We start from the raw sequence: 27,636 nt of genomic DNA, 5'->3' as shown, positions 1-27,636 counted from the left end.
TTGATGATCACATACATACATGTTTGTTAACATGGAGTCAGATTTCAGACTGTGTAACACCTTATACAGTTTCCACATAAACATAATTATCTAAAATGATAACTGTATCACCAAATTGCTTCCGAATACACTCAGTTGATAAAAAAAACATTTTATTTGTGCAACAAAAATACTACACGTTAAAAAGTAAAAACATTTACATTTACAAAAGTCTAAACATTAGACACACTGACACCCAAATATTACTGGAGAATTTAAATATCATAATTTATAAATAATTTTATAAACACATCAAGAAACACACAAAAGGTAAAAGGCTATTTTTTCTCGGTAAACTGAGCTGCAAATATCTTAGCAATTCTTTTTGTTTCTTCTTTCTTCTTAGAAGCTGAGGGTATACTGGGCCTTAGGCGAGCAGCTCTTCTGAAAGGAATTCCATGCTGAGCACAACGTTGTGCCTGAAATGAATTGAGATCCCGCCATCAGTAAGACTAGTAATATGAGTAATTTGACAGCTCTGCAAACTTAAGCGCAGTTTACATTAGTTTCTCCCGGAAAAAAAATTCTGCAAGCCGAGAGACACAAAAACAACTAGTCATATGGGTGAATGGAAAAATCACAAATCACAACACAGATAGCCTATATTGAGAATTTATGGCAGTTGTTTAAAGCATGCTTTAACTGTATTAAAAAAACAACAACTAGTGAGGTCAAATTTCACTTTTGTTCATATTTTCAAGTAGTGATAAAGATGGATTTTTGTTTCCACAAATAAGAATGGTTTATTAATTACACAGCCAGGGTTGGATAAATAAGGGATATATGCATGGAGTGTAAAGCGATAAAAAAAAAAATTGATAAAAAAATGGCAAAACATAATCAACTTATGTTTATAAATTATACAATGTTTATCCATTTTGGTTTTGGATATTGCGTCAAATAAATGCTTGCAATTGTATATTGATTTTTTGTGTGTCTTCTCTTAATAACTGTATCTAAAATCCCCTTTTCTGTGTGGAAAGAACATTGCCAACTTAATATTTAATTAACAACCCAAAAAAGTGATGTCTTTAATCAATCATACTAATAGGAATGCCTGGATCAAGTATATTAAGCACATGTGCGGATGCTTAATATACTTCATATATGCACTTAACATACAGTATATACATGTTTCCCTGTCATATTGTATATGCATAGAACTGGGAAACACAAAGAAAATATTGGCACAAAAGAGCAATTCTAAAATAAGCTCATCTTTACATATTTTCTCTCCTGCTGAAGTATACTGTGAATATTTAACCAAAAGCTATTTTTGCACATTTTGTTCTTGAGGGAGGATGGGAGTGTGTGCTGCTACACAGTCAGCATTTAGAAACACTACAGACCAGTTGGAACCAGTTTCCGCCACGCGTCTCGTGACCTTTGCACACAGATTTCCTGGTAAACAACTCTGGAAATTTAATACAGGTGTGACAGGCTGACAAAGACGCTTTCCAAATCTCATCTTACACGGTACATTTCGATATTTTTAAAAATATCTAAACTAATATCATAAGTTGAGAGTACTGCAACTGAAAGTACAGAAGAACAAATGGCTTTGTTGCATCTTCGCTAAAATGAAGACAACAGCGGTGCATCAGTACAGTTGGGGTCCTGTCTCCCACATGTCGGGAGAGGATTGGCCAGAGGATTCTGTATTGTGTGAAAACTTTACCTTAATGTACAGTATGTAAACATAAAACACAGGGATACAGTAGTTATAAAGTAGTTCTTTTGATATGTTTCTAAAAACACCAGAGTTACAGGTGACAATCCAGATAAACTTGTTTAAAAGAACAACAGTTAACACCTAACTCCTTCGTTCACAGGGAAACAAGATTGTATTGGAAAGGTAACAAATCCAGAGTAATCTGAGAGCATTTCCTGCAAAACAAAAAGTGCACTCAGGCACCCGCCTCGCTAGCTGTTATTCAGATTGGCATTTAACTCTTAATATCCTTTTGGGTGATGTGATTAAGGCAAACATCTCATCCCCGGACACAACACAGTTCTATACAGATCTGCTCGAACGTCTGTAGCCTCTAAGTAGTCCAAAAGGTCAGGGAGCTGTTACTTAGTTGAAAGATTTGAGTGGTCAGTTGTGAGATGCGAGACACATTCTTCAACAGCAGAAAGATCATCCTCCTGCCCTTTAACCTCATTTTCTATGCGTATGCCTGCTTGGCGACATCCTCCGTGCCCTTTTACAGACTGAACAGTTTCGTGCTTTGATGCCCCCTTAAGTACGTTTTCCAAAATGGGAATGGCTTCAGATTACTGCCAACATGAGTTTATTGCAAGCTTAACCTGATGCTAACATCCCACTCATTTACAGTTGGACTTGATTCTGCCACCATGGAATATAGGTCAGACGTTGCTACAGCCATGCAGCACTCCTGTATATTCAACTATTGACGTCTGTGTTTAAAACTAAAAACAAGGATTGCCTCTCAAACCATGCAAAACCACTCCATGCTTTTAACTTGCCCGTATAGGTACCATGGCGTATCATGGTCTATCTGAATCGATCTTCTGTACTGCAATAACATGTGTTAGTATTGGCTGCTATCTCTGTGAAACCTAATTGAATGAAAATATATTTAAATAATTTTAGACACTTCTTTTAAATAATCAGTCCATGCATAAACATAACCATGTTATGTTCACTGCAAATCTCCTCTATCTCTCAGTGTCCTACTAATCTAAAAACGTAAAGCTTTCTGGTTCATAAGGGCTATGGTAGTTGGATTGGTACAATGTATCACACCAAACATCCTTAGCTTTTAGATGGCATTTCTATTGCCATATCTGCAGCAGGTGGTCACCTGATAACTGTGCAAAATTACAATATGCACCTGATTACAATCTGTAGCTTAGCAGCTCTAATAACATGGAGCCCTGCTATGTCCCAAAATTTTATAATGTCAGACAGAAAAAGACTTTTGATCTTATGTAACCTGACATTTGAATAGCTTGTCTGTGAAGCAAGGAGTCCTTTTTGGCCTGGTCTCTTTCAAGGGTCTTACTGCCATTGAAAGACGAAGTATATTATTATTATTAAATACCAGAAGTACAATTCCAATAAACATTAACTGACTGTGTAGATGTTTCTGTTCTTTTCTATTTCTTGAAAATCCAGTACATAACACAAGAGACAGATAATTTTACTGTTTCAAGAAAAACAAATATTGCTATGCAGTCAGAAGATAGCAGATGATTAGGAAAAGAACATTACTATCCTAAGCAATTTTATCAAACCAACACAAAATTATTAACCTTATGTCGGCAATTTGCACACAGAAGGCAATAACTCTAGAAATCCACTGCAAAATCTGTAACTCAGTTTGGCGCAGTATGCACCCAACATGCAGAACCTAGACGTGTAGAATAAACACACAAAAGTCAAGCGCACACTAACTCTGGAGGGACAACAGCGTGCAAAAGGTTTTACAGATGCGGAGCCGTATATCCATGTACATCCAACAGCTGCATTATCAGTTTCAGATGATTAATTCAACAACCCGATTGCTAAACATTCGATTTTAATATATTCTAAGAAAAAATAGGTCAGGAAACGATGCTAGGTGTGGGGATCCAGACAATCAATGAGAAATGATGCAGACTGGAAACTGGTCAGTTTCTTAAGAACTGTCTAAAAAATAAGTTGAGGATCCCAGCTAAGAATTAAAAGGGGGAAGCTGGCGAGCCAAACCAGAAAGAAAGGACTGCAAAAAAAGGAAAACAAAAGTACAACGAAAAGGGAGAAAAAATGAGAAACAAAAAGAAAAAATAATCAAGGCTAATGGAAAAATAAACAGGAAACAGGTGTATTGCAGTGCAGCGAAGTAGGGAAACACAAAGAAAAACTTCTGTTTAGCGAGATGCAACCATTTGCACAGAGATTAAGGACCTGATGACAGAGCAATGATACAGGGGTTCAAAGAAACCAAACAGGGCTTCTAACTGAATGGGAACTAGCTCAGGAGCCCGACTGAAAAAGGGTTGGCTTAATTGAACGGCATCCCGATCTAGTTTGAATGACAGGCTGGGAACGCGAGTCGGATCTGGCCTGGGCATGACAATAGTGTAATGTTCTTCTCCTCCGTGCACTGTCCACTTCTGACTACACATGCTACAATAAAGACATGGTGGTGCTGGTGGAACTTTCTTGGCAAGAGGCATAAAGCAGCAGCTTCTCTAGAATACTCACTGGTTCAGAGGAAGTTGACGGATAGATTGGGGCTATGTGCAGAGCTCTCATTGACGTCTCCAGATGTTGAGCGGGGAGGAAGAAATTGGGAATGAGCACAGAATCTGACCTGAGGAGTCCAGGTTAAGGAACCAAAAGCATGTCAGTCCTGGCCCTACAGGTCTACTCTGCAGATGTATTCAGTGCATCCAGATATTGTGTACCACAGAAACTGGTGTCACACTGAAATCTAATGATTGAGTAAGATTAAGACTTAATTTTCTGTTATATGCGCCTGGAGTACTATAGAACAAGAGTATATTAAAACATTTGTTATTAGTATTAGAAGATAACAGTGTACAACTCTTTATCTGTTTATAGAAACGGTTTTGGGAATCCAAATTTATACCTTTCCAGTCATATGAATTAAATTCTAAAAAAATTAGGCTGTAAATTCAATGAAATTTCACAGAATAATTATATCTTTTGTTTGAAAAACAAACAACTTTTATTACATTTTAAACCAGAAGGTGGCTTCATTAGCTCTCAAACAATGGTGTATTTTGTTCGTTATTTTTATGTTATATGTCATGTTATTTAAGCCCAAATTGTACTTAAAACTGTACTAGTTGTACTATTTATTAATTTTCTCTGTATTATTTTGCACTGTTTTTGACCTGTTTGTATACTTTTCTCTGTTTTTGACCATTTTGCACTGGCACCATACTGTTGTTTATCATTGTTATTGTTGTATTACTCTCTATTGTCTTGTCTTCTGTTCTATTTATATACTGCACCTGAGAGACTAATGAGAAACACTTTTCACTGTACCATGCACCCGTGTAAGTATAATGACAAATAAAGTTGAATTGAATTGAACTGAATTTTTTTACACGCTCATTTGATATGTGTTTGCAAATAGGGTAGTGACATAACCCATGGAGCTCAACGTGTGCTCAGGAAACCGCCTTTACCGGTAGAGCCACTGGGAAACCCAAATTGCATGGCATTACACATGAATGCTAACCTTAACCTTATACCAAAATTCTGAAATGCCCTGAAGGAGAAAGGCAGACAAAATCAAAAGGATACAACTTGGTCGGTGACTCCTTTTCATCCTTTGAACGAAAAGCTGCCTCTCCTGACCCACTTCTGTCTAGCGTGTCCTGGAGATGCTCCGAGATGTTTGGTAATCTCATTACCTCGTCACCCGAGTCCTCATTTCTTTCACAGGACTCCGATGCCTGTGTGCCTTTTCTTCTGTCTGGAGGGTCCTCTGCATCCGAAGAGAAATCCAGCCTGACATGTTCACTAGATTCTGCATCTTCCCTGTTCTCTTGTTTCTGGGAGTCCCCTTCAGTTTCATTGAGTCTGAATGTAGCTCCATCTTCAAACTCATCAGAATCCTTCTGCTCTGCAGTCCTTACGCAGTCACCCACACTCTGTGACTCTGCTGTTCTTGCACTGCCAGGCATGCTGGAGTGCCCATCATGCAAGATATCTGGCAAAGGGCTGCCGTCTGCTCTCATGTATTCCTGTCTGGAAGAATCTGACTCTTTCTCGAGATGTTCCTGGCCTGGCCAATTCTCCACTTCTTCCACAGAAGCCATGTCGGCCTCCGACAGAAGGCTGGACCAGGGGCTGGTTTTGTCTGTCATTGCAGTCACATCATTGAGGGGTCTTGGCTGTACCACTGTCTCCTCATACTCATCTTCACTGTGTGAACCACTGGCAAAACCGTCACCTTCGCTGTGATCATGATCAGAGCTTGAATCCTTTTCCTCCTCAGCGTTCACTGGACAGATCTTTTCTTGGCTACTGGTTTCATCAGGGACATCAGCTGTAAGAGAAGCTGGGGGGGAACTCTTGACAGTGTGGTTCATGTCATCTGCTACATTAGGTAAAAGAAAGTCCCTTTCGTGAGATTCACACTTTTCTATTGGTGAAGTACAGTCCTGTGCTGAGCCAACCAACCAGCTGCTGCCCTGAGGCAGGTGGGGAGCTTGATCAGATAAAACATCCATATCTCTCTCATGCAGACCTGTTGAAATGGGACATTCAGAGAACACAACACTTTAGAAATGTGTTAATTAAATAATTAAAAATTCCTGTAGCTCTGTTGGTAATAGAAGCTGGAAAAAAAACATATTTACTCTAGATAGTTTTTAAATTACAGATTATTGGCAATAAAGATTTTGAACGACCAATAACTACCTAACAAAGAAAAAGCTAGCTCACCACTAAGCAGGTTATTCACTTCCCCAACCAGTCTGCTTGACTTTGCCAGCAGGTGTGTGGAATCTGTGACATGAGAGTCTCTGTTGTTCTCAGTCGTGGGGTCCACGTTTTCATCTCGTCTGGACAGTGTCCCAGAGTCAGAAATGCTTGGAAATGTTTGGGAGGACAGTTTACGACTGAAATACCTCTGAATTTCATCCAGCTCACTGAGATTTTTCCTGTGATAGACAAAGAAAAGAAAATTTAGATTTTTGTTCTCTAAATATACGAGAGTGTTTCTCACTTAACCTCTAAAAAGAAACTAATGCCAAGCTGTTTGAAAATTCAAATGTCAAGAATAATGGTGCCTCGCCACCGATGGAAAAATCAACCGAATTGTTTCCATGTGAGTTATTGAAGCCGTCCTTGTGTCTCTCTACCTGAGAGCCGAGACCAGTGAGGACTGGGATGGTTGCGTTTCACTGCTGGGAGCACTGTGGAGGTTTCTCTGCTCGTGCTGTAGGCTCTGGTGGAATCTGCGTACATTCTCCATGTGCTTCTCATGGCGACTGTGAAGAGTGGATTCGCAAAGAAAAATTAGAGCATCATTAATACTGACAGTTCATTTATCAGGACTATAAATTTCATTAACCATAATGACAAATCCAGCAGTAAATGAACTCGTAACTATTCCATTAAAAGTAACAAAACTTTCACAAGCTCTCTACACTTTATCTCAGTTATTTCATTGATAATGATCAAAACATCACATTGAAAATTATATGGAAGTTTAAAAAACAAAGCACATGCACCCAGTCTACAATTCAACAGATACGCGTATGCCAACAGGAGGACATTACCTTTCAGATACCAAGAAATCAGCTTGCTCTGGGAAGGTGTTAACAAGCTGCTCAGGATATCTGGTAATATGAGTAGGGAAGGCACTGTACATGGCTGAAGTCCGATAAGATAGTGCAGAACCTTGCAAAGCTGCCTAGAGTGGCAAAATGAAAAATAAATAGCTTAAGACATTTAAAAATCTGATGTTTCATGTTCACTCCCCCCAGAAATACATATGACACAATATACTCATGCCGCATATACAGAAATATTTTAAAACTTTGAATAATTTTTCCAGGAAAACATAAGCCAAGCTATACATGGTACGCACTTTGGACTCCTTGGTGTTGCCTTTTGATGCGGCCAGTCTCTGCTCTCGAAGGTCCTGCACTGTCTCCAAGGGAGAGATGGACACTTTGAGCTGCCCCTGGCATTGCCCATTAAAGTCCGTGACGTTGTACCACCCACACACGCACTGGAACCCCGACAGCAGGGGGGACAGGTCAACAGATGCAAACCCAACTACTCGCTCAACATCTAAAAAAAAAAAAAAAGACTGGCATGAGGGCAAAAAAACCTTGGTTAAATACTCCACTGACATAGCACGTTAATGCATAGGGGTTTTCTGCAGAACATATCTTAAAGGCAATATTCATACTATACCTCCTTTATGCCAGACTTTGAACACCAGAGTCTGTTGGGGATCCACTAATATTTCCTTTGAAAGCCTGCCATTAAAGAAAACAACAAAACCTGGGTCAGTCTAGTAATTCAGCGTTTTAATTTAAAAATGTTTACACACACATTGTTTCTCAAATCAGAAGAAACTGTATCAGATGCCAACAACGACAAAGCACCTACAGGTGCCGTTCTATAAATGGAACTAAAAATAAAGTGGGGTGGGCACGTGTGAGGCAGCCCTGTCTGTACTGAAGGACAGCGTACTGGATGCCCGAGACAGGTTTGTGAGTCGAATTCTCACCGGGTCTGCACCTGGTGGTCCCACATGGGACAGTCACTGTCCGATACGACCTGTGTTGTGACAGGATTGGCAGCATCCGCAGTGGCATACGACACACAGCAGCTGGGCTTCACTCCACTGCATTCTACCAGAGGGCTGCCTAGAAAAGTACAAAAGAAAAAAAAAACTTGCACGTGACTGCAGCTATAAATCTCGACTAAATGGAGCCGACAATTTCTCTTTCTCTCGCGTGGCACGTTGTTCCATTTTGTCACAATACACAGGGCCATTTATAACAGCTGCGCTTAAGAGCTGTGCCCTGTTTCTGCTGTGCTATTTCCAGACAGCTCTGAAAAGCTTAAGAAGCCCCTTCAGAGTAATAGTCACTTCACTTATGCAGTATAATATCTATTGCAACTGACACAAAAAATGTATACAACAGTTTATGTGGAAGCCTGAAGTGTTCACTTTGTGCCATATTCCAATGTTCCCTAAATGTGAGGAAACAGAACTGTTCTGAACTATATCACCTCCTAAATGAGGTTTCAGTCAGGTGTGTGAATGAGTGAGGAAAGAGGTATTTTGCAGCTTCAGTGGAATTCAACATTTTCCTCAGCCAAAAGGCAGGCTCTTCATATGCAGCGTTTTAAACTATGCAAAAAATCAGATTACATTTAGGACAAAAAGTAATTTGACAAAGAAGGTCTTGTTTCACTAAACCTTGAGACAGTGCAAGCCTGGAGAAAAATGTGACAGAACATGAAACATTTTAACACTGAATTTTCTGCTTCAATATGAAACTACAGTATGAAGAACTGGGTCACAGAAATTCAGATACCAACCATGAGCTTGTTTTTTGACATTACATGCACTGTATGATTCGACAGTGTAATTACACAGGGCTGTGAGCATGCCTCTGTCCTGTCCTTAGCCAGCTGTTCTCTTCATGTAAATAAGCTGGATTCTTCACAAGAATAAAGACATGCAGTTCACACAAATTTTGTTCCCTTATGATTAGATTGTTGTAGCATCATTTCATTGCATTAACTGAGTCAACTAACAGCACGCATTCTTTAAGGTACTTCTTTGAAAATACTAAATATAATTCAATTTTAGATGAACACAAATTCCAGGGAAATGTGGATGATTGTATTTGTGCATTTATCGGCAGTTCCATTTTTTGTTCAAAAACCTTCCATTTGCTGTTCTTAGAAATTTCCTTTAAAAGTGACAAATTGCTCTATCTGTCTCTATGCTCCATGACAACTTTACTTTTGCTGTTCCCAGGAAAGTGTCATTCAATAAACTGCTAGTCTAACACCAATAGACTTTTAGCAGTCTTTTCACTCATGTTTACATCAGTATGCTAACCAAAGGAAGTCAGTGCAAGATGTTCTGTACACTTTATCAGTAAAACCTCTTTGCCTGGCAAAGCCTAGTCTCATCACTGTCTTTGCCACCACAACCCGACTCGTAAATGCCATGATGTGCTCTTAACAATTTCTGTGCCATCAAACCGAGTTGGATTGAGTGAAATCGATTGCAAGCGATCGCAGCTGACTGCCCAGTGAAATACCAGGTGCAGAGTGAGATGCTATTTTCTGCAAGATACAGTATAAAGGGTGTTCAGAAGTGGAAAGGAGAATGGCAAAGACAGAGCAGATCCAAGAAAAGAGAGGGAAAGAATATCTGTGGTGTATGTGCACTGTACAGTATGTGTGACTACTGCATAGGCCAACACCTATTTCATATTTTACATTGACTATTATGGCAGATAGGATAACAGGAACTGGCTTAAAAATCATTTGATGCACATTAGTTTCATAAGCGTCTTGAGAAGTTTGTTTTTAAAAACAGTATTTTTTTTACATAATATTACCATTGATAATAGATGTACTAAAGTAAGTCAAAAATAATTAACTTGAAAAAGGCACACCAAAATCGTACTCCTTTACCTTTTAGGCTAAGATGCATGGCTCTTTCCACAGTGATCGTCACAGCAAACGTATTTTCCAAATCCACCTCAGACGCCTGAGAGCTTGGCGGCTCGGCGACGAGCGATGGTCTTCTTTCGTGCCGACTGTCCTCACGTGGCTGATGGGAATCCTGTACCCCGGCAGGCTCTTCCTCGTCACTGCCGTCCTCGGCTCCACTCTGCCCGCCGGGCGTGGCGGGCTCTGGGCGGTCAGAGGAGCTGGCCGGGGTCAGCGCGATGTGGACCCTCAGGGCGGCTCCCGCCAAGTCCGGCGCAGTGCGTTTGAAGAGCGGGTATACCCCTGCCACCAGCAAACACACGCATGGTCAAAACGTCTAGCTCTTCACCACTGACATTTCCCATAGCTAAAAGCTTCTGAAACATTGGGGTTGATAATAATAATAATAATAATAATAATAATAATAATAATTCCTTACACTTATATAGCGCTTCTCTGGACACTCCACTCAAAGCGCTTTACAGGTAATGGGGACTCCCCTCCACCACCACCAATGTGCAGCATCCACCTGGATGATGCGACGGCAGCCATAGTGCGCCAGAACACTCACCACACATCAGCGGCGATCAGTGGGGAGGAGAGCAGAGTAATGAAGCCAATTCATAGAGGGGGATTGTTAGGAGGCCATGATTGATAAAGGCCGATGGGGAAATTTGGCCAGGATGCCGGGGTTACACCCCTACTCTTTTCGAGAAACACCCTGATGGGCGTTTATGTCCCGATCCTTACAAGAGCAGCATGGGAATCCTGTGTGCAATGCAAAATTATGTTGTTTGCCAATATTGCTTTTTGTATCTGACGTATACTGAAAGGCATTCAAGATGCCACAAAGGCGTGGTGGAACCAGAGTCATTCATTGTATGTTTAATGCTACTCAGTTTATGCCACCACTGTTTTTTGATGGGGGTAAAGATATACAACTTGATGCATTAATGAAGTTGTAATAAGAGTTAAAGAAAATTCTGTAGAAAACACAAAGCGTTCCAGATGCACGGCGAAGTTTCCGCTCTGCTCCGCCGTTTTTTCACCCACCACTGATTGCCAGCTGGCGCCGAGTCCCCCTCGCCAGCCTGGAGAGGTCAACGTGAGCGGAGCCGACCAGCCGGTCGGCGTCGTGCGGCCTGGGCCTCTTCTCCTTCCCGAAGGCCACCCACACCTGCACCTCCAGCTTCTCCTCCCGCAGGTACCAGCGCAGCGGCTGGCTGCTCCTCAGCCCCACGGCCCTGTTCCCCGGGAAGGTCACGCTGACCACCCCGTCCCCGTCCTCCTCTGGGGACGGGTGCCTGAGCGGGGAGCAGAAGGCCTCCCTGTCGTACAGTTTGTATCTGAAGTAGCAGTAAGTGGACCGGTCCAGGTCTCTCCTGCCGGCTGGCAGCAGGCAGTGCAGCGGGAGCCAGACCACGGGGACAGACACGGCGATGGAGACAGCCTCTTCCCCGTCCTCCCACTCTTCACTGCTCCCAGATTCTCCCTCGCCGTCCTCCCCCGGGGCCCAGCCCAAGGCCCTGGCGGCGCCCAGAACCCTCTCCCTGTCCGAGTGGTGAGCGAAGCTGACCGAGATCTCCAGACCCCCGCCGGTGCTCTGCAGCATCTCGGAGGAGGCAGGATCCTGGGACACTGTCAGCGCGAACCACCCTGAGATTCCTGCAAGGTAATACCAACAGCTCCCTTGTAAGACTAACTGTACTCCTACTGTGTGACGGAAGCAGGTTTTATAGCAATATCTGGGACAGCTCCTTTTTAAGCACCTTGTATGTCTACTGAGACTTCATTTTGAGTTTTGTGTTAAAATGAAGGTCGATTCTCTGTGTGTAATTTAAAACTACACCTTCAGTGCTACCCTGTTATGAAAGGAGAAGGGGACCCCCTTGTTATTTGTGTTTCACGTTATAAAGAGCATTAGTATTACTGTTCAACAGGTTTACAATGTCTATAACACAAAGTTAACAGACAATGTGTAATACAGTGCTTTCTGCTAATAAACTGACAATACTGAATTATGTATTAGGCTGCATATTTAAAGAATGTTTTCCAAACGACAGAATTCAAGGATGATTTATATTGTCATGTTTGGTACTGGTTTTCTTAACACTGATTGTTTGTTTTAGGTAAGAAAAACAAAAATGCAAACAAGGCAGCTTGTTAGTACAGTATGTTCTCTAATCATTTTTGCACGTTTTATTTCAGCTCTTTTGTATTTGTGCATTTTTCAACAACACAGAGAAAGTGTTCTGTTCATACTAGAATTCACAATAAAATCACAAGGATATATTAATATACCAGCTGGTTTATTCCTGCCTTAAAGTGCTGCAAATGCACCCTGACGTGCATCAAGAACTACGAATGATGATCTGTTTTTCCCCATTCACATAGAAACATACAGCACTACTGCAAAAAAATGTTCTCTGTGTGATTCTGCAGTTCAACATCCTGCAGATTATGCTTCCCCAGATACAGAAATACCTAAATACCTAGTGCCTTGACAAGTGTCATGACATCCTGACCAACTAAGGCTGACTTCCAACTAAGGTTGCTGCTGGAAGAGGTGTTAGTGGGGCCAGCAGGGGGCGCTCACCCTGCGGTCCATGTGGGTCCTAATGCCCCAGTATAGTGACGGGGACACTGTACTGTAAACAGGCGCCGTCCTTCAGATGAGACGTAAAACCGAGGTCCTGACTCTCTGTGGTCATTAAAAATCCCAGGGCGCTTTTCGAAAAGAGTAGGGGTGTAACCCCGGTGTCCTGGCCAAATTTCCCATTGGCCCTCACCAATCATGGCCTCCTTATAATCCCCATCTATGAATTGGCTACATTACTCTGCTCTCCTCCCCACTAATAGCTGATGTGTGCTGAGCGTTCTGGCGCACTATGGCTGCCGTCGCATCACCCAGGTGGATGCTGCACATTGGTGGCGGTGGAGGGGAGTCCCCATTACCTGTAAAGCGCTTTGAGTGGAATGTCCACTATATAAGTGTAAGCAATTATTATTATTATTATGTTAAAAGGTGTTGATCTCCTAAGTGCGGTTTTTAAAACTTCTCTGCCTGTGTGCACAATACCAGACTGAGACTCCCTGATAATGCTTTTACAGAAATAAAGACTACAAAACAGTCTAATTCGTTGTCTTTAGCACCATGTTTTCTCAATATCTGCTAGAAAATATTTTGAATAAATACACTCAGTTGACGTACCTGTCTTTTTATGAATCAACTCTGCCAGCTGTACTTTTACTGTTCCTAATACGGTGTCCTTTGAAATTCTGTGAGCCATTGCTGCAATAAGAAAACAAAATGATAATCTCACTTTAACCTTGATTGTGACTGCCAGTACTATGAGAATAAATAATAGTTTAGGCGTCAACAAGTCTAATGATAATTTCATAATGTTATTGTTTGACACGATACATAAACAATAAAAATATTTTCATATATTCTTTTTTAAAAGATGACAATTAATAAATTGTCGAACATTAATAGTGACGAATAAACTGAATTTAAATGATGCTGAGCTATGTTACTTTATTTTTTATCACTTGACAAGGAAATGCGACATAAGAGAAACAAAATCCTGGTATCTGAGGAGAACCAGTGACTTTGCCTATTCATCTATTTGAACAGTTACATTAGGTTCGAAAAGTTGGCAAAAAGGATTTTGACTTGTACACTGCATAAATTAACTTTATATACCATGGGCTTATAATTTATCCTATGAATGCATGCATTTTTCAGCAGGGGGTCAAAGCCTGGACAGTTTTCCTTCAGGTAACGTCATGCAATGAAAGAGAAGAGGTCTCAAGTCCACACTGCTTGCTAGGCAGCGAGCAGTGTTGCTCACCCTTTCGGCTGTCTCGATGGCAGACGGTGAAGAGGACTTGAGCCGATTCCAGCAGCTCTGCCAGGCTGCAGGTCTCCCCGCTGGCCCTACGGCTCTGAAGGCTACAGGGGAACTCAGTGTGGTGGTCAAACTCGGGACAGAAGGAGCGAGCTACAACTCGTGTGCTCCTCCTCTCACTCTCTGGGAAGAAAGCCAGCTGGATAGTGACATACGTGTTAACGCCAACATCCATGTAGTACTGGAATGAACCGTCTCGCTTTGCTACAGCCCTGTGATACACAAAGGTTGATGGAGGAAAAACACGTGTTGATGTACATTCAGAGAAATGAATGATTCTAACCATGGAGAGAATAAACATGACGTCTGGGGGAAATTACAACTATGTACAAAGGCAATCTCTTTAGACGTAAAAACATTTTGTAAACCCAATGTAAATACTGTACTCAACTGCAGGTGTATGATTTTGGTATGAAATCTAGTTATTTTGTGGATTGACCACAAAGACCACTAATAAAGGTACTACATGAATTGATTTAAGTGCCAATGACAACTTCTCCAACTTCTCACTTTGAGCTCATTTGGTCAGTAAAACATCATCAAAGAAGAATTCAACAGTGCTGGTTGGTAGATAAATTAATGGGAAAAAACAACATCCATGTAGAGGCAGAAGTGGCAACACAAAATAATTTTAGGTTTGTAAAAATAATTTTAAAGTTTAAAAAAATACATATATATAAACATATAAAATATAAATATATATACAAAGTAGAGGGGTTGAAAGACCCGCTCTCACTTGTAGTAATCTTCTAATGAAACCTGATACTTCTTATGTGCAAACCAAGCTACATGCTGTCACAGCATCCACACAATCTGTCCAGGGTTATAGCACTATTCCAATGAGAGACCTGTGGCCTCATCGTGTTATCAGCTAACATTTAAAAGCACTGCTGTCATAATTATTCACACAATGAATTTACCTTGCAGCAGCCTTAAGTCCTGCAGCTCTGTGTACCTGAACAGCCAAAAAAACAACTCGCGATGCCACTGCTTCTTCCCTCACACAGTCTGTTTTCACTGGCCCATGCTTGTACAATATACACACATCGAGCAAGCCTGTTAGAAATACACAATTAATATTCTTGTAATCATGTAATCATTTAATCATGCAGATGCTAAACCAACTTTCACTTTTTTATTTGTTATCAAACCAACTCTTATTAGAATGTATAATACATGCCACTGCTGAGATTGAGTATTTTATTAGATATTACTTTCAGAGAAATGAATACACTGTTGAAATTGTAGATCCTGCAATATTAAGCTTCTACCTCAATATTTGGATTATAACCCACAAACAATTTTTGCTGCAGATACTCTTCTGCTAAAGGGTTTTTGTTGTGTGTTAATTTATAGCTATAGTAATGTTAATAGTTATACTATTCAGGTATTAATAATAACTATAGTAATTATTAAAGTTAATTAATAAATTATCTTTATTAATTTCCCTACGGGATTAATAAAGTATTATCCATCTATCTAATGCACCTTATGTTATACAGAATAATACTACAGTGCTCTTTTAAATTGCTTTTAACATTCGAACTTCATTTGGAAAACAAAAAATTTGGATTTGGTAAATGAAAGCAATTAAAGAGGTATACCTTCCCATTATTTTTTAAAATGTTACAATGGTATAGATAGGACCCCCTCCATCAAAAATCCCTGAACCGAGAACTCAGCAAGTTAAACTCAGCCTGGGCATAACACTGATCCTTTGATCCCGTGGACTACCTGAAGGGTTTGGCTGGTGGCCGGGGGCAGGCTCTGTTCTGGGGACCAGTGGCAGGCTGAAGACCTGGGCTCCTGCTTGCTCCTCTCTCTGCATGGTCACCATGGCACACAGCTTGGACAAAGGCAGGACCCCCCTGGCTACCACCTGGTCTCGCACGTTGGGGTAGTAATACCTGCAGCGGGGGGGAAAACAAACAGGATTCGACAACAATCAAGGCACACAGAAAGCCGGCAATAACATTTCTAAAACCCACAAATTCATAATCATAACAAATCTGGCCAGCCAGCGATATAATTGCAATATCCACAACCTAAAATATCAAATATGAATTATATTATATATAATATTGGACATATGCATATGTCATGTGCTTTTTTGTCAGCCGAACCCCTTCAAACTAAATTATGTACCTCAAGCACCTACTTGAGATTTTAACTAAATCAAACCTTTCAATAATTGTAGATAAATGCTACAGCAACCCTCTTAACATGCTTCTTTTCACTTTGCAAAACATTAATATTACTACGCTTGTTTTTCTCATTCTTATTATTACATTGTTATTTATTAATAGGACTATTTAATTTGACATTGACATTTCCATCACAATCTCACGAACCCCCGGTTGGGAACCCCTCTTCTAATACAAGAATAAATGGATGCCCCCAGTGTGCAACGATGGAAACTGAACAGAAAAATAAAATGTATGGCTCTGCTGCCCCCTAGTGTGGAATTGCTTTCCATTTACCTGCACCAGACTTCAAAATGGATGCCCCCTCCTCCATCTAACCCCTGCCTAGAGCAGGCACTGAGCAGCAGCCTCTGCACAGGAACCCCTGCAGGGACCAGCAGGGAGTGCTTCAGACTGTGACTGAACACGGGGTCGGGTACGCACAGGGTGGTAGCTGTGCGGAACAGCTTCATGCCAACTCCTGCAGGAAAAAAGAAGAAAAGCAAAACATCAGCTCCACTGTTCCCATCACATCTCTCACAGAGATTCCCTGCGCTGAGGTTTGCATAAGAAACAAATGAGCAGAACAGGGAGAATCGGTAAACGCGGTAGAATGTGCAATTCATGATGATGTATTCCTGAAATGTGATTTGTGAGGTACAGAATGAGACTTCTTGTCTCATCGAACGTTAAGGCACTTAAGTTTGGGAATGAAAAATTAATGGAAGTGTTAAAAAAAAGAACATTATGAAACTGTACTGAGCTTAAAGTCTGTCTCAAAAAAATGTAAAAACTTACCACTTTCTACCACCTGGGAGTCCAAAGACCCTGGTGTGTCCGTGTCCTGAGTGGGGAAGCTGTACTGGACGTAGCAGTCCGCTTCTCCCCAAACAGTGGACTGCAGAGGAGTCAGTCCCTTCACACGCTCCACTGTGATCTCAAACACGTGCTCTCTGATCAAATCCTCATGCGCTCCACTAACCTGAAAGAAAGCAAAATAACTAGCACTCTTTTACCCCTTATTGCTAAAAGGTCTCTGCAAGCTATTTTAACTATAAAACGGTGTAAGAAAGGGGATGCTTACTATTCAGGAAAAATGCTTGAATATACTCAGAAGAATGTGCCAATTAACATACCTGGACTGGTCGGTAAGGCTGATTGTAAAACTCATCTGCTGGCACATATCTAAAATGCAGTTAACACTGAAAATGAACCAATACCAATATCTCTAATCAGAATCTATCTAAATGTACTTTCTCATTTCTTCACAGGCCAATACAATATGTATAACAGATGAACAAATAATCTGGTTTACACATAAAGTATTAAGATACAAACCTTAGGTTCTGCATTTGGCATGGGGTCCAGCGAATGGAGTGGTCTTTGGGGCTGAGGAACTGAAGTCAGTTCTTCGTCTCTCAAACGCTGCAGTGCTGCTATCTGTTCGGCCAAGCCCATAGCTAGAAGGACCCGAAGGCTGCCTTGGATGTTGCCCGTAAACACATTCATGACGGGCATATAGCTATCTACCCCCACCACAGGGTACTGAGCCTGGAGCAACAGGTTTGCAATCTTTGCATCTCTGATGAGAAAAAGAAAACAAACATTTTCAAAGCAAATCTGACACCTAAAGTTATGAAAAGAGCATTATTCTTTGACTTCACTTCTGTTGTAATTACCTAATTATCTCAGTCATCTGACATTTCCAGGGATGGAGGTTTAAAGGGTAACTAGAGCATATGATTATAAGTATCTGCCACAGAATGATCCATTGTCTATGATAACATCATTACTTCAGGTGCAGAGTGAACTGTCACTGCAATGCCTATTGCTAGTCTCCTCAAATCCTTTCAAGGTTTTCACATTCATCACCCCATGGGATCTGTAATGTCAGGAGGAAAGGGGGCTTTTTGCACCAGTGGGAACTTGGCCTCCTTTACTCCCACCTTAACAGAATCCCCTCACCACATGGGTACGTGTGAGAATAGCCCCAGCTGCAGGATCTTGGGGAGTCCACCTCAATGCAAGGCAGACCCCCAAATCACAGACGCACAGGGCAGGACAGGAAGAACATAAACAGGCATAGGCACAGGGACACAACTGCTGAACATACAACAAATCAGTCTTCTTTTATGCTTTGAGGCAACGGGATGCGTTACGATATAATATCTTGCTGATGCAGCTAAGATGAGTTTAACTCCCCCATTAGGAAAGCAGCTATGTAACACTATTTTTGAGAACTGAGCCTGGCCAGGTTACATACTCACCTGAAGGACATATAGAACTGGTGCAGTGGCAGCTTCACTAGCCCAAGGAGAAGATCCTGCCCTGGGCTTGACACTTTCTGCCAAACCTCAATCACCATCACATTATTCCTCATTCTTTTCAGCAGCCTGAAGGTCAGTGTCACAGGAGCAACCTGGAATGAACAGACATTGCTGAGATCCTGGAATCACCTTCTCGTTTGCAAAACAGTCAAGCACTTAAAAAGATTAATGTAACATTATAAATTACTTCCAAATGATTAATTTAGTAAACTCTTCTTCCCATGCCTGAATTTTGTTTTTTACCTAATTTTATTCTCAACATTACACATTATAAGAAACTACAGTATGTTTAGTACATTAAAGCAAAACCACAAAGAAAAATCTTTCTGAAAGGAAAACAGGTTTAATTACACCCCATAAATAACCATTTTTTTTTATATTGCTCTTATAGATACAATAGACACAAGTGTCCCCAAACACTGGGCCTGTAAAAGTAAATTTACTTTTTTAACACTTACCTGAGTAAAGTTGAACGTCGGTTGATTCTGGCCCCAAATGACAGGAGATCTTGTGGTTTCATCACAGCCAAACAGCTTACAGTTTAAATAGACATTGCAGGACTGCATGGGCCCCACTTTAAAGTCCTTTCCATTGGGCACCATAAGCAATACATGCAACAGAAGCCCACCTTCCTCTTCAAAGCTGCGGTTTCTCTGGTCCTTTAAATTGTAAATGGGTGGAGCGTGGCAAGGCACAGGCTGCTGTATACCGCTCTTGGTAGGGACTTCTGCAATTGTATCGGGTCTGCTCACCTCCACCTCAGTGCTTTCCGTTATGTGTACAGAGGTGTTGCATTTGGGCTCATCAGGGCCCTGTTGTTGACTGCTGGAGTTGAAATGCTGGGGGACGGCCTTTTTTCCAGGACTGGTAACAGCATTTAAAGTGGTTTTAGAGGCTCCTGTCACCCTGGCGTGGGCTGAAGAAAAATCTTTGTTGTCTGCTGCCAGTTCAAATGACACCTTGGGAAGGGAAAGAAAAAAAAATTAAGAATTGCAACACTCACTTCATGATACACAAAAACATACTGTAAATTTACGCTGGAGATGTCTGGAGAAAGAAGGCTCGGAACAAACCCCTGCATTGCTCACCTTCAAAGGGCCCAGATCCTGCTTCTCTGTCTCTCCATCAAGGGCCGACACTGATAACTCTGCCGACAAACTCAGTTCCTCAGACTGAAGGAGTTTCCACAGAGGGAAATGTGCTATACCAATAGGAAAAGGCTTTAAAGGGGGAAAAAATAAAACAATATTTACAATTGTTAAAATTGAAATGACATTGGGTTGATGGACAATTTAAGGTTTTGCATTTAACTAGCAATACCACAATTTTGTGTCAGACCTTTTCACTGACTTTATAAATAATATTTTTTTTTAAAAGCAGCTATTGCACCAAATATCCATCCAATGCACAGTTATACTTTGGTTGTAAACCACAGATCATAGTCTAGTCAATTTACCTCAACATAAATTGTGAATTCCATCCACAACAAAGTATGTTTCAAATAAAATCAGATGGTACATACCTTTCTTTGTGAGCTTTTCCTTGAATAGATCTTAAAGGCAAGATCCATGTTCGACCATCGTTCAATAGTGGCCCCACTGAACTGAACTGGGAACACAAACCGCTGCTCAAACTTCACAACTACAATGAATGAAGAAGAAAAATCAAGACGAGTGACATTAAAAACAAAGAAAATGAATCCCACCAATCAGAACTCCACTGTACTTGGATCTCTACCTCCTCCGGTTATTTTGCTGGAAGCGACTCGAGTGACTTCAGTTGCCATGGAAATCTGACCAGCCTGCCCTCTGGATGAAGTTACAGGGAAGAGGTACTCCACAAAATACGTGCTGAAAGAGACAAGACTTTAAACATTTTGGCCTCTAGCAGAATGTTCCCATACCTCTGGGAATGTGTTTTTTTTGTAAGTATAGCTAACGAAAGCTGTAAGGTACCAGTCCCCTAGTCTCTGCAGGTTAAATTTACTGCGTCTAATAACAATACAGGAATTACAGGATGAAGATAAGTTAACACCGAAGTCAAGAAGAAATCTAAAGGCCAATACACTGAGCACAACAACAAGAGCACTAAAACTTGATGGCATGAGAAAGTACCACTTCCTGGTGGTCAGAGGCCGGGGAGGTCTCCCTTTGCCTGCCGTTTGGCGGGGTGTTGTGTGAGTGCTGTCAGGAGGGATGCCCAGGGTGTGGATGACCACCCTGGCCAGATGGATCCGCCCCAGCAGGGTGATCTGGTCCATGCTCAGCGTAGCGGATCTGGACTTCTCTCTCACTGCGGTCGGTCTCGCTTCTTCCAAGACTGAACTGCTTCACAAAGTAAAAAAACAAAAGAGCTACATCATCTTTCTACACAGTTCAGCATTGACTTGTGGCGCTTAAAATGTTCCTTTCAGAAAATTCCTTAAATGGAAAACCTTAAGTGAATATATATCCCACTTCTTGCGATTGTTATTATCTGTGGTGATTTACCGCAAAAAAATTCTGATTCTGAAATGATTTTTTGCCACATGACAGAAAGCAAAACTTCATCATCTTATTCACTTATCCTTTTATGCAAGAGAGGCAGACAAAGGCTTCAATCATTAATACTGAATTACATTACAGTAAACATATTTAATTGATTCCTCTATCAGCTATTTTAAAAAATGATGTTAAGTATACATTTTAAAAGAACCTGTAACAGGAAGCATCAGAGAATATTCTGTACAAACAACTGTTACATATAAATATTTTAAGGTAGACAAGGACACATTTCTCTAACAATTCAAAGCTGAAAAGTCTCCTAAAATACACAGTAAAAATCAACTGACTGTTTATTCCTGCTGCTCTTTCTCAGACCAGATGAAGCCCCATGAGAATGTCTAAGCTGCTGCTCTTCATTTAGTCCTATCACATCTCTGGTCTTCAGTTCCCGTTTCACAGACTGTTTTTCATTATCTTCACTGCCAAAATCACTCAGGCTGGTGTCAGATCTCTACAACATTGAAAACAAACAATGTAAGCATGTTCCAGGTCACCACCCACAGAACAAAACTGGAAACAGAAATGGAAAACAAAATATTTATTTTACATCTAAGCATAATTAGTAAAAGAATAGTTGGATTTGAGAAACTTACAGGGGTCTTATAAAAGAGGTTCTCTAACAGACTTTGGTCATAATGTGGATCATTCAGTTCACTGTCACCAAAGATACTGCTGTTCTCTGATAGACTCTCAGGGGGTGAACCTGTTCCATCCCAGTATCGCAGTGGAGTCCCATTAACACTGAAAAATCAACGTAGGAAAACAAATGCAGTCATTAGTTTAGCACTGGATAATGAAACCACCTGCTCAGACAACATTTAAAGTTTGGATTAGATCGAAACGTTTCCTCATCAGTCACCGAACAAATCCTCATCTGGTGTTTATTGCCCAGAAGCTAGTTGCTCAAACCTTATATAAAACCACAACCTGTCACCGGTTGGAAAATTTCAGTTTGGCAGCTTGGATCAAAGTTGTGCTTAAGCCGCATTTAAACAGCAGAGGTTTATATTATTGCAGTGGTAAACCATAAAATTAATTCAGGGTAAAACAAACTTTAAAAAAAAGTTTTGATTTCCTTACCTGCCAAGAAGCAGCTCTATGGCTCGGTTTTCTGTGTCTGCAGTGCAGTCCTGCTCAGGATACTCTGGTGACAACAGGAGGTTATTTTGAGCAGGCAAGAGACCAGGGTCCGAGTGCAGAAGTTTCTGCAGTAGGTTCCCTGATGAAGGCAAGCGGGGCCTTAAGAATAGGAAAAAAATATGATTAGCTATTTTCTTAATGAGAAAAAAGAAAATCAGAATCTGATTGACTGGTTCTCTTAGGCTTTGATTTATTTGTCTGCAGTCCAGGGAATCTCATATATAGAGAAGCCACCAGGGCTTTTGTAAAGTGAAGCTTTTATGAGCAAAGCAATGCATATTTTAATTTATTAAAGACCTTAAACCTGGTGGAAAAAAATATTATGTTTTATTCCCAAGCACTAGTCTTGAAGATGTTGTTTTTTAAATTCTGATGAGTACACTAACGCTGGTGTGTCGATGTTATCTTTAAAGACCGGCAGGGGAATGTCCTTTAGAGCTGGCTCACAATCCAAGTCAGACTTGAGAGCAGAAACCACCATGGCATCCCTGAGCTTGCTCCCACGATCTAGAAGAACTAAACACAGAAAAGGTCCATTAGAAATTATGAATGACCTAACACATTATTATGTTAACTAGCATACAACAGTGACAAACATACTGCCCCCCTAGCAATACTCCTTGCAAGAGTAAATAGAATTGGATAATCTTTTGCCCTTTAAAGATTCTCGCTCCTTCACCAGTCCAGTCATTTAAAAAACAGCTCTAAAGTCCATCTGGCACAGACTAATTAATGAAAAAAGTGCTGTATTTAAAAAGCAACAAAAGCATGGTTACAACAATACAATACTGAATACTTTCCTGTATAATTTCTAGACCAAGAACAGTTAAAAAAGTTAAGGTATCCAAGAGATATCCCCGGATGGTGAAGTTAATTGTTGGCCCTATATAGCCATTCTACACAGGATCACTAAAATGGTGATTATCTGACCTGACAAGATGTCCTTAGAGGCTTGGCTGCTTGCTTGTTTATTATGTGCTTCAGGCCTACTGTCTGAGGCTGTCTGGCCCTGGGGCTCTGTGGAGGGCCCCTGCTCTGCCTGGTGGTGATGGGATGGTAGTCTCAGACTCCTCAGGCCATCTTCAGGTCTTTCAGGTCTTGTACTGGGAAAGCTAGTCTCTTTCTGGTTCTCAGTTCTCTCTTGGAAGTACAAATGATCCTTCCCCCTAAAAATGTTAATACGTATTCAGGTCAGTTAACATTACAGTTATTAACATTTATACATTATTAGGAATCTGCTTTTTCCTGATGTCACCACTCAAAAACAGGGCATGTCCTGTAGATACACACAGGAACCATCTGTGGATACTATTTAACCTAGCCAGCTTGTCTTTGGAAGGTGAGAGAAGAATCACTTAGATGCAGAGCATATGGAAAATTACCTAGGCGTTACTGGAACTTCCCATGATTGGTCTGGACTCTTTTTTGCATCCATAAATTGTGGCTATTACAAGTCTAATGTTCTTATGAAGATGTTTCATGGGATTCTGTGCTTGGATCTTTACTACTTTCATGTCTATTTGCCAGATTACTCCTCACACAGAATTGATTTTCTATGCTACGCCAATGACATTTGGAACAAAATACTGTATATGATTATCGACAAGGCATTAACTTATAAGACTTCACCAGTCACAAAAACAGGAGATATCTTTCTAATAACCAAACTCTGTCAGATTTTACTACCACAAAATGATTCAGAATTTACATGAATGCAATTTATTTGATTCAGCAGACAGTATACTAAACATCCATAAAAACTTGAAAGACTACACAACTGATAACCGACCTTGGTGTGTTTGCAACACTGCTGCCTGCAGACTCTTTTCCACTGTTGCTGTTAACAGACAGACGCCTGGGCAGAGAAGGGATAACCAGTAGGTTCTCCTGTGACACAGCCTTGGACCTGGAGCTGACAGAGGACATTGCAGCATCGATACTCACATCAGTGGTGGGGACAGAGCTGCTGCTGTCATAGGTCTCTGACAGCGGCTCCAGAGACAGAGAAACCTACAACAAGTTAACATTAAGGGTCTCGTAAGTCGGATGGGTTGGGCAACATTGGTACAGAACTCTTAAATTCCTAGATATCAAAATCTGTGCCGTTTTTGTTGTTACTAGTTTACCACACTAAAACTATGCAATCTACAGTTGATTCCAATTGCTGAGAGAAGTGCATATTATAGAACCCATAATGCTTTCGGTTACAGACTGGTGACATTAAATTAATGCAGCATATAACCAACAAGCTGTATTCTATGACAATACAATACTATTTTCTGACAGCACAGGAAATGTCTAGAATTTCTGCTGTGATTGTTCCCTTTATGGAAGAACTACTTAGAAGATGATATGTTAAACATGCTGTTTTCTTTCCATCTTACCTGAATTTCTCCCAGCTTTTCCGAGGTGGGAGACACCAGGGTGAAGAACCCACTGATGGAATGAGATGGAGACAGTCGAGCTATGCCATTGATCTGAACACGGCCAACAGGGAGGTGGTCTGGTTTGGTTAAAACCTCCAAAACCAACGCACCCATATCTATAATCCAGTGGGGAAAAAAAAAGTTCACATCAACTACAGATGCACTGTAAATAAAATGGAAACAACAGTTTAACCATTATGTAGTTCTGTGGATTTATCTGTGAAAGAGAATTCTTGCCCACCCTTTCTCTTTTTTAAAGACTCCTTCTTTGTGTATTTGGACTGCAAACTCAGGTACAGTTCTATAAAAACAAGAATTTTTCTCTAATTATTTGACTGACATTTCAGATGCAACTAATATATAGTACAGAGATTCTCAACTCGAGTGCTTATGGCACAGAATCCAGCAGGGTTTATAAATAGTTCTTTTCACCTGGGAGAAGTGATAAACGGATCAAATTTATCAGTTTATCTCTTTTCACAGCCTTAAGCTGCTGACAACATGGAAGACCTGCTCCATTCCATTCCAGACACTGCATTCCAGTTTCCAGCGCTGGAAACTGCTTGTGACAATCCAGCAGTTAAGTCATAATAGTTCAGATAAGATCATTTTATTAGCCATACACAATTTCTTGCATTAGGAATTTGTCTTTTCGCATACCCCCGCTTGCTCTCCATGAGACACACAAGCACACAGACGGGGAGAGAGAACCTTGGGGTCAGAGCGCAGGGTCTGCCATTTATACGGCGCCCCCGGAGCAGTTGGGGGTTAAGGGTTAAGGGCCAAGGGCCAAGGGCCTTGTTCAGGGGCCCAACCGAATAGGATTCCTCTGCCGGCTGCGGGATTTGAACCGGCAACCTTCCATAGCATAGCGCCCTGAAGAAGAGTAACCTCCATCAGCATTACCTGTCAGGTAGGAGGTAAACTGCTTGGGACCACATCGAATGGCAAAGCGCGCTGTGGTCTTGACGCCCCTCTGCTCGGTCTGAGAGCTGTCCCTGGGGCGGAAACAAGTGCCGTCCGACGACTCGCCCCACCACCGCAGTCGGACCCGCGGCGCCAGCGGGGGCTTGGGGATGGTCCACAAGATCCTGCTGACGGTCACTCGGAGAAAGCAGCGCAGCTGGCCTTCCACTAGAGGGGGGAGGCTGGTGGAGGGGGAGACATCACTGGGAGCTGCAAAACACAGGCTTTCCAAGTGAGCATCCCCTTATACCACAGGGCTTACAGTGAACACAAATCAAACGGTTTATCATTGAAGTGCAACGTACATCCCGACTTTCTCCAGTATTTAAATTTGATCTGGGGATCATAGATTTGTACCGTCCTACGTATGAGCTTCAGTACTCCCTAGATTTGAAAAATTAACTTTTAGGGAGATATCTGCTTCTATTTCTAGTAGCTTGCTTAACAACAGCATTGTATAGCAAAACGCCTTTGCGTTTTACTTACTGTAAATAATGATTTGCATCACCAATTGCACAGTTTAACTCTTGATAGCGGCTAATTCGTCAACACTTCAACAGCACAAACCTATACATCACGATCTGAATATAGCCCACATATTGCAACATACAACAATTCACGACGCTTGAGCACGTCAATATTTTGCACAACTGGTAATGTCTGCATTAGGCAACAATATCGCAGGTAACCTGTTGTTAATTTACACCCGAAGGCTGTTGCTCTATCAGGTTTTGCTTGGTCGTACTAGAAATATAAACGGGCCACAGGTTCCCAGGTACCGAACACAGCATGCAATCTCAGTAAATGAGTTACCTTTCTTTCTTTTGCTTCCTAATCTGGCAGACTTCAGTTTCTTGTTCTTCATTTTATGTCCAGATTCCCCGACGTTATAACGCATCAAGGACTGTATAGTGGCATGATACCATTTCAATCAAAAAAAGTGTCAGTTCCTTCTCGCAAACATTGACTTCGCTGCATCCGTCTGTTCCTCGGCAACAAAAACAACGTCCCGGCCTCTCTTCCCTGTCCCGTCCCGCCGCCAATCACATTACTGGCGCTGCTGCCCGTTGCATTCTGGGATACAGGCGGTATGCCTAAACCTAAACTCGTGAACGCGAGCCGTAAAGCTGACAAGACCAGCATTAATAACTGAACAGAAGTAAAGTTTTGTATGCCTGCATTGTCGCAGACATTATTTTTGCACTTTCTGTTTCTCCAAAATCATCCGATAGATCTTATCTCAATAGTTCACGATTTCCAACTACTGTATACATGATTTTCATTATTTTACCTAATTTAATAAAGCCACATCAATTTAAATGTATACGTCAGTACGTATTTTTAAACGATTTTACATCTGGTTTAGTTATTCAATTAAAAAAAACTTATTTTTTTTTAGAAATGATCGAAAAACCATTGTCCATTACGTTTTATTTTCCTGTGGTGACATTGTAAAACTACAACAAACTCCAAAACTATTATCAAACACCACTACAATAAAATACTTCGCAAAAACACAAACGCATAACCTCTTTGTGCTTAATTGTTCTTGCACATTACAAAAAAAAACAGCCTAGAAAAATGTCTTGCTCTTTTTTTAGACTTTTTTTCAGAAATTCAGTTTTTTCATATTTTACAGTTCTTTCAACCTCTCTTCATTTCGTTCCACTTCAGGACTAACTCATTGCGAACCTTCTTCACCACCACTAAAGCATTACGTCACCCTTTTCGGTCGTCACACCGCCAACAGCCGGTTTCTTGTGCACTCTGGGTGTTGTAGTTTTTTCGAACTTCCATCCTCGTCTGTTTTCAGGATTGGTCCCCCGAACGGTGAATACATTTCCCACTGTGCAGCAGCGCACGACGATTATCTTTGTGGGAGGAGATCGTGGATGTATAGGAACCCCTTTTTATTTTT

At 41.1% G+C, this 27,636-nt stretch overlaps 1 protein-coding gene across 2 annotated transcripts; it reads right to left on the bottom strand.

Annotated features, from left to right (window-relative positions):
* Positions 1-135: 135 nt before the first annotated feature.
* Positions 136-27,592, bottom strand: c2cd3 (C2 domain containing 3 centriole elongation regulator). 2 transcript variants are annotated; one of them, XM_015341446.2, is made up of 33 exons: positions 26,532-27,592; positions 25,659-25,928; positions 24,711-24,868; positions 24,116-24,336; positions 23,257-23,492; positions 22,713-22,842; positions 22,267-22,425; positions 21,780-21,927; positions 21,474-21,637; positions 20,758-20,970; positions 20,381-20,493; positions 20,166-20,284; positions 19,732-19,863; positions 19,102-19,602; positions 18,584-18,735; positions 17,655-17,898; positions 17,115-17,298; positions 16,614-16,797; positions 15,868-16,040; positions 15,054-15,189; positions 14,077-14,345; positions 13,434-13,514; positions 11,276-11,887; positions 10,205-10,525; positions 8,271-8,409; positions 7,952-8,016; positions 7,620-7,825; positions 7,309-7,442; positions 6,889-7,017; positions 6,470-6,687; positions 5,324-6,272; positions 4,253-4,361; positions 136-458 (listed from the first exon to the last, which is right to left on the bottom strand). In XM_015341446.2, exons 1-33 carry the CDS (start codon positions 26,614-26,616, stop codon positions 318-320), a joined length of 7,095 nt encoding a protein of 2,364 aa, XP_015196932.2. In that variant the 5' UTR covers positions 26,617-27,592; the 3' UTR covers positions 136-317. The 2 variants fall into 2 exon arrangements, with proteins under 2 accessions (XP_015196932.2, XP_015196933.2); XM_015341447.2 differs by having other exon boundaries at positions 20,758-20,967.
* Positions 27,593-27,636: the final 44 nt, after the last annotated feature.

Source organism: Lepisosteus oculatus, chromosome 5 (genome assembly GCF_040954835.1).
Source record: "Lepisosteus oculatus isolate fLepOcu1 chromosome 5, fLepOcu1.hap2, whole genome shotgun sequence".
NCBI lineage: Eukaryota > Metazoa > Chordata > Actinopteri > Semionotiformes > Lepisosteidae > Lepisosteus > Lepisosteus oculatus.
Note: the sequence above shows the minus strand (reverse complement) of the source record. Positions and strands in the feature narration are given on the sequence as shown.

What these genes read in the sequence shown, in the direction of transcription:
- c2cd3 (XM_015341446.2), bottom strand. Translation starts at nt 26,616, where the DNA reads ATGCGTTATAACGTCGGGGAATCTGGACATAAAATGAAGAACAAGAAA. An exon ending in AGTGTTGCAAACACACCAAG is followed by an intron (nt 23,493 to 24,115) that starts GTCGGTTATCAG and finishes TAACATTTTTAG; the next exon opens with GGGGAAGGATCATTTGTACT. An exon ending in GCGCCAGCTGGCAATCAGTG is followed by an intron (nt 10,526 to 11,275) that starts GTGGGTGAAAAA and finishes TGCTGGTGGCAG; the next exon opens with GGGTATACCCGCTCTTCAAA.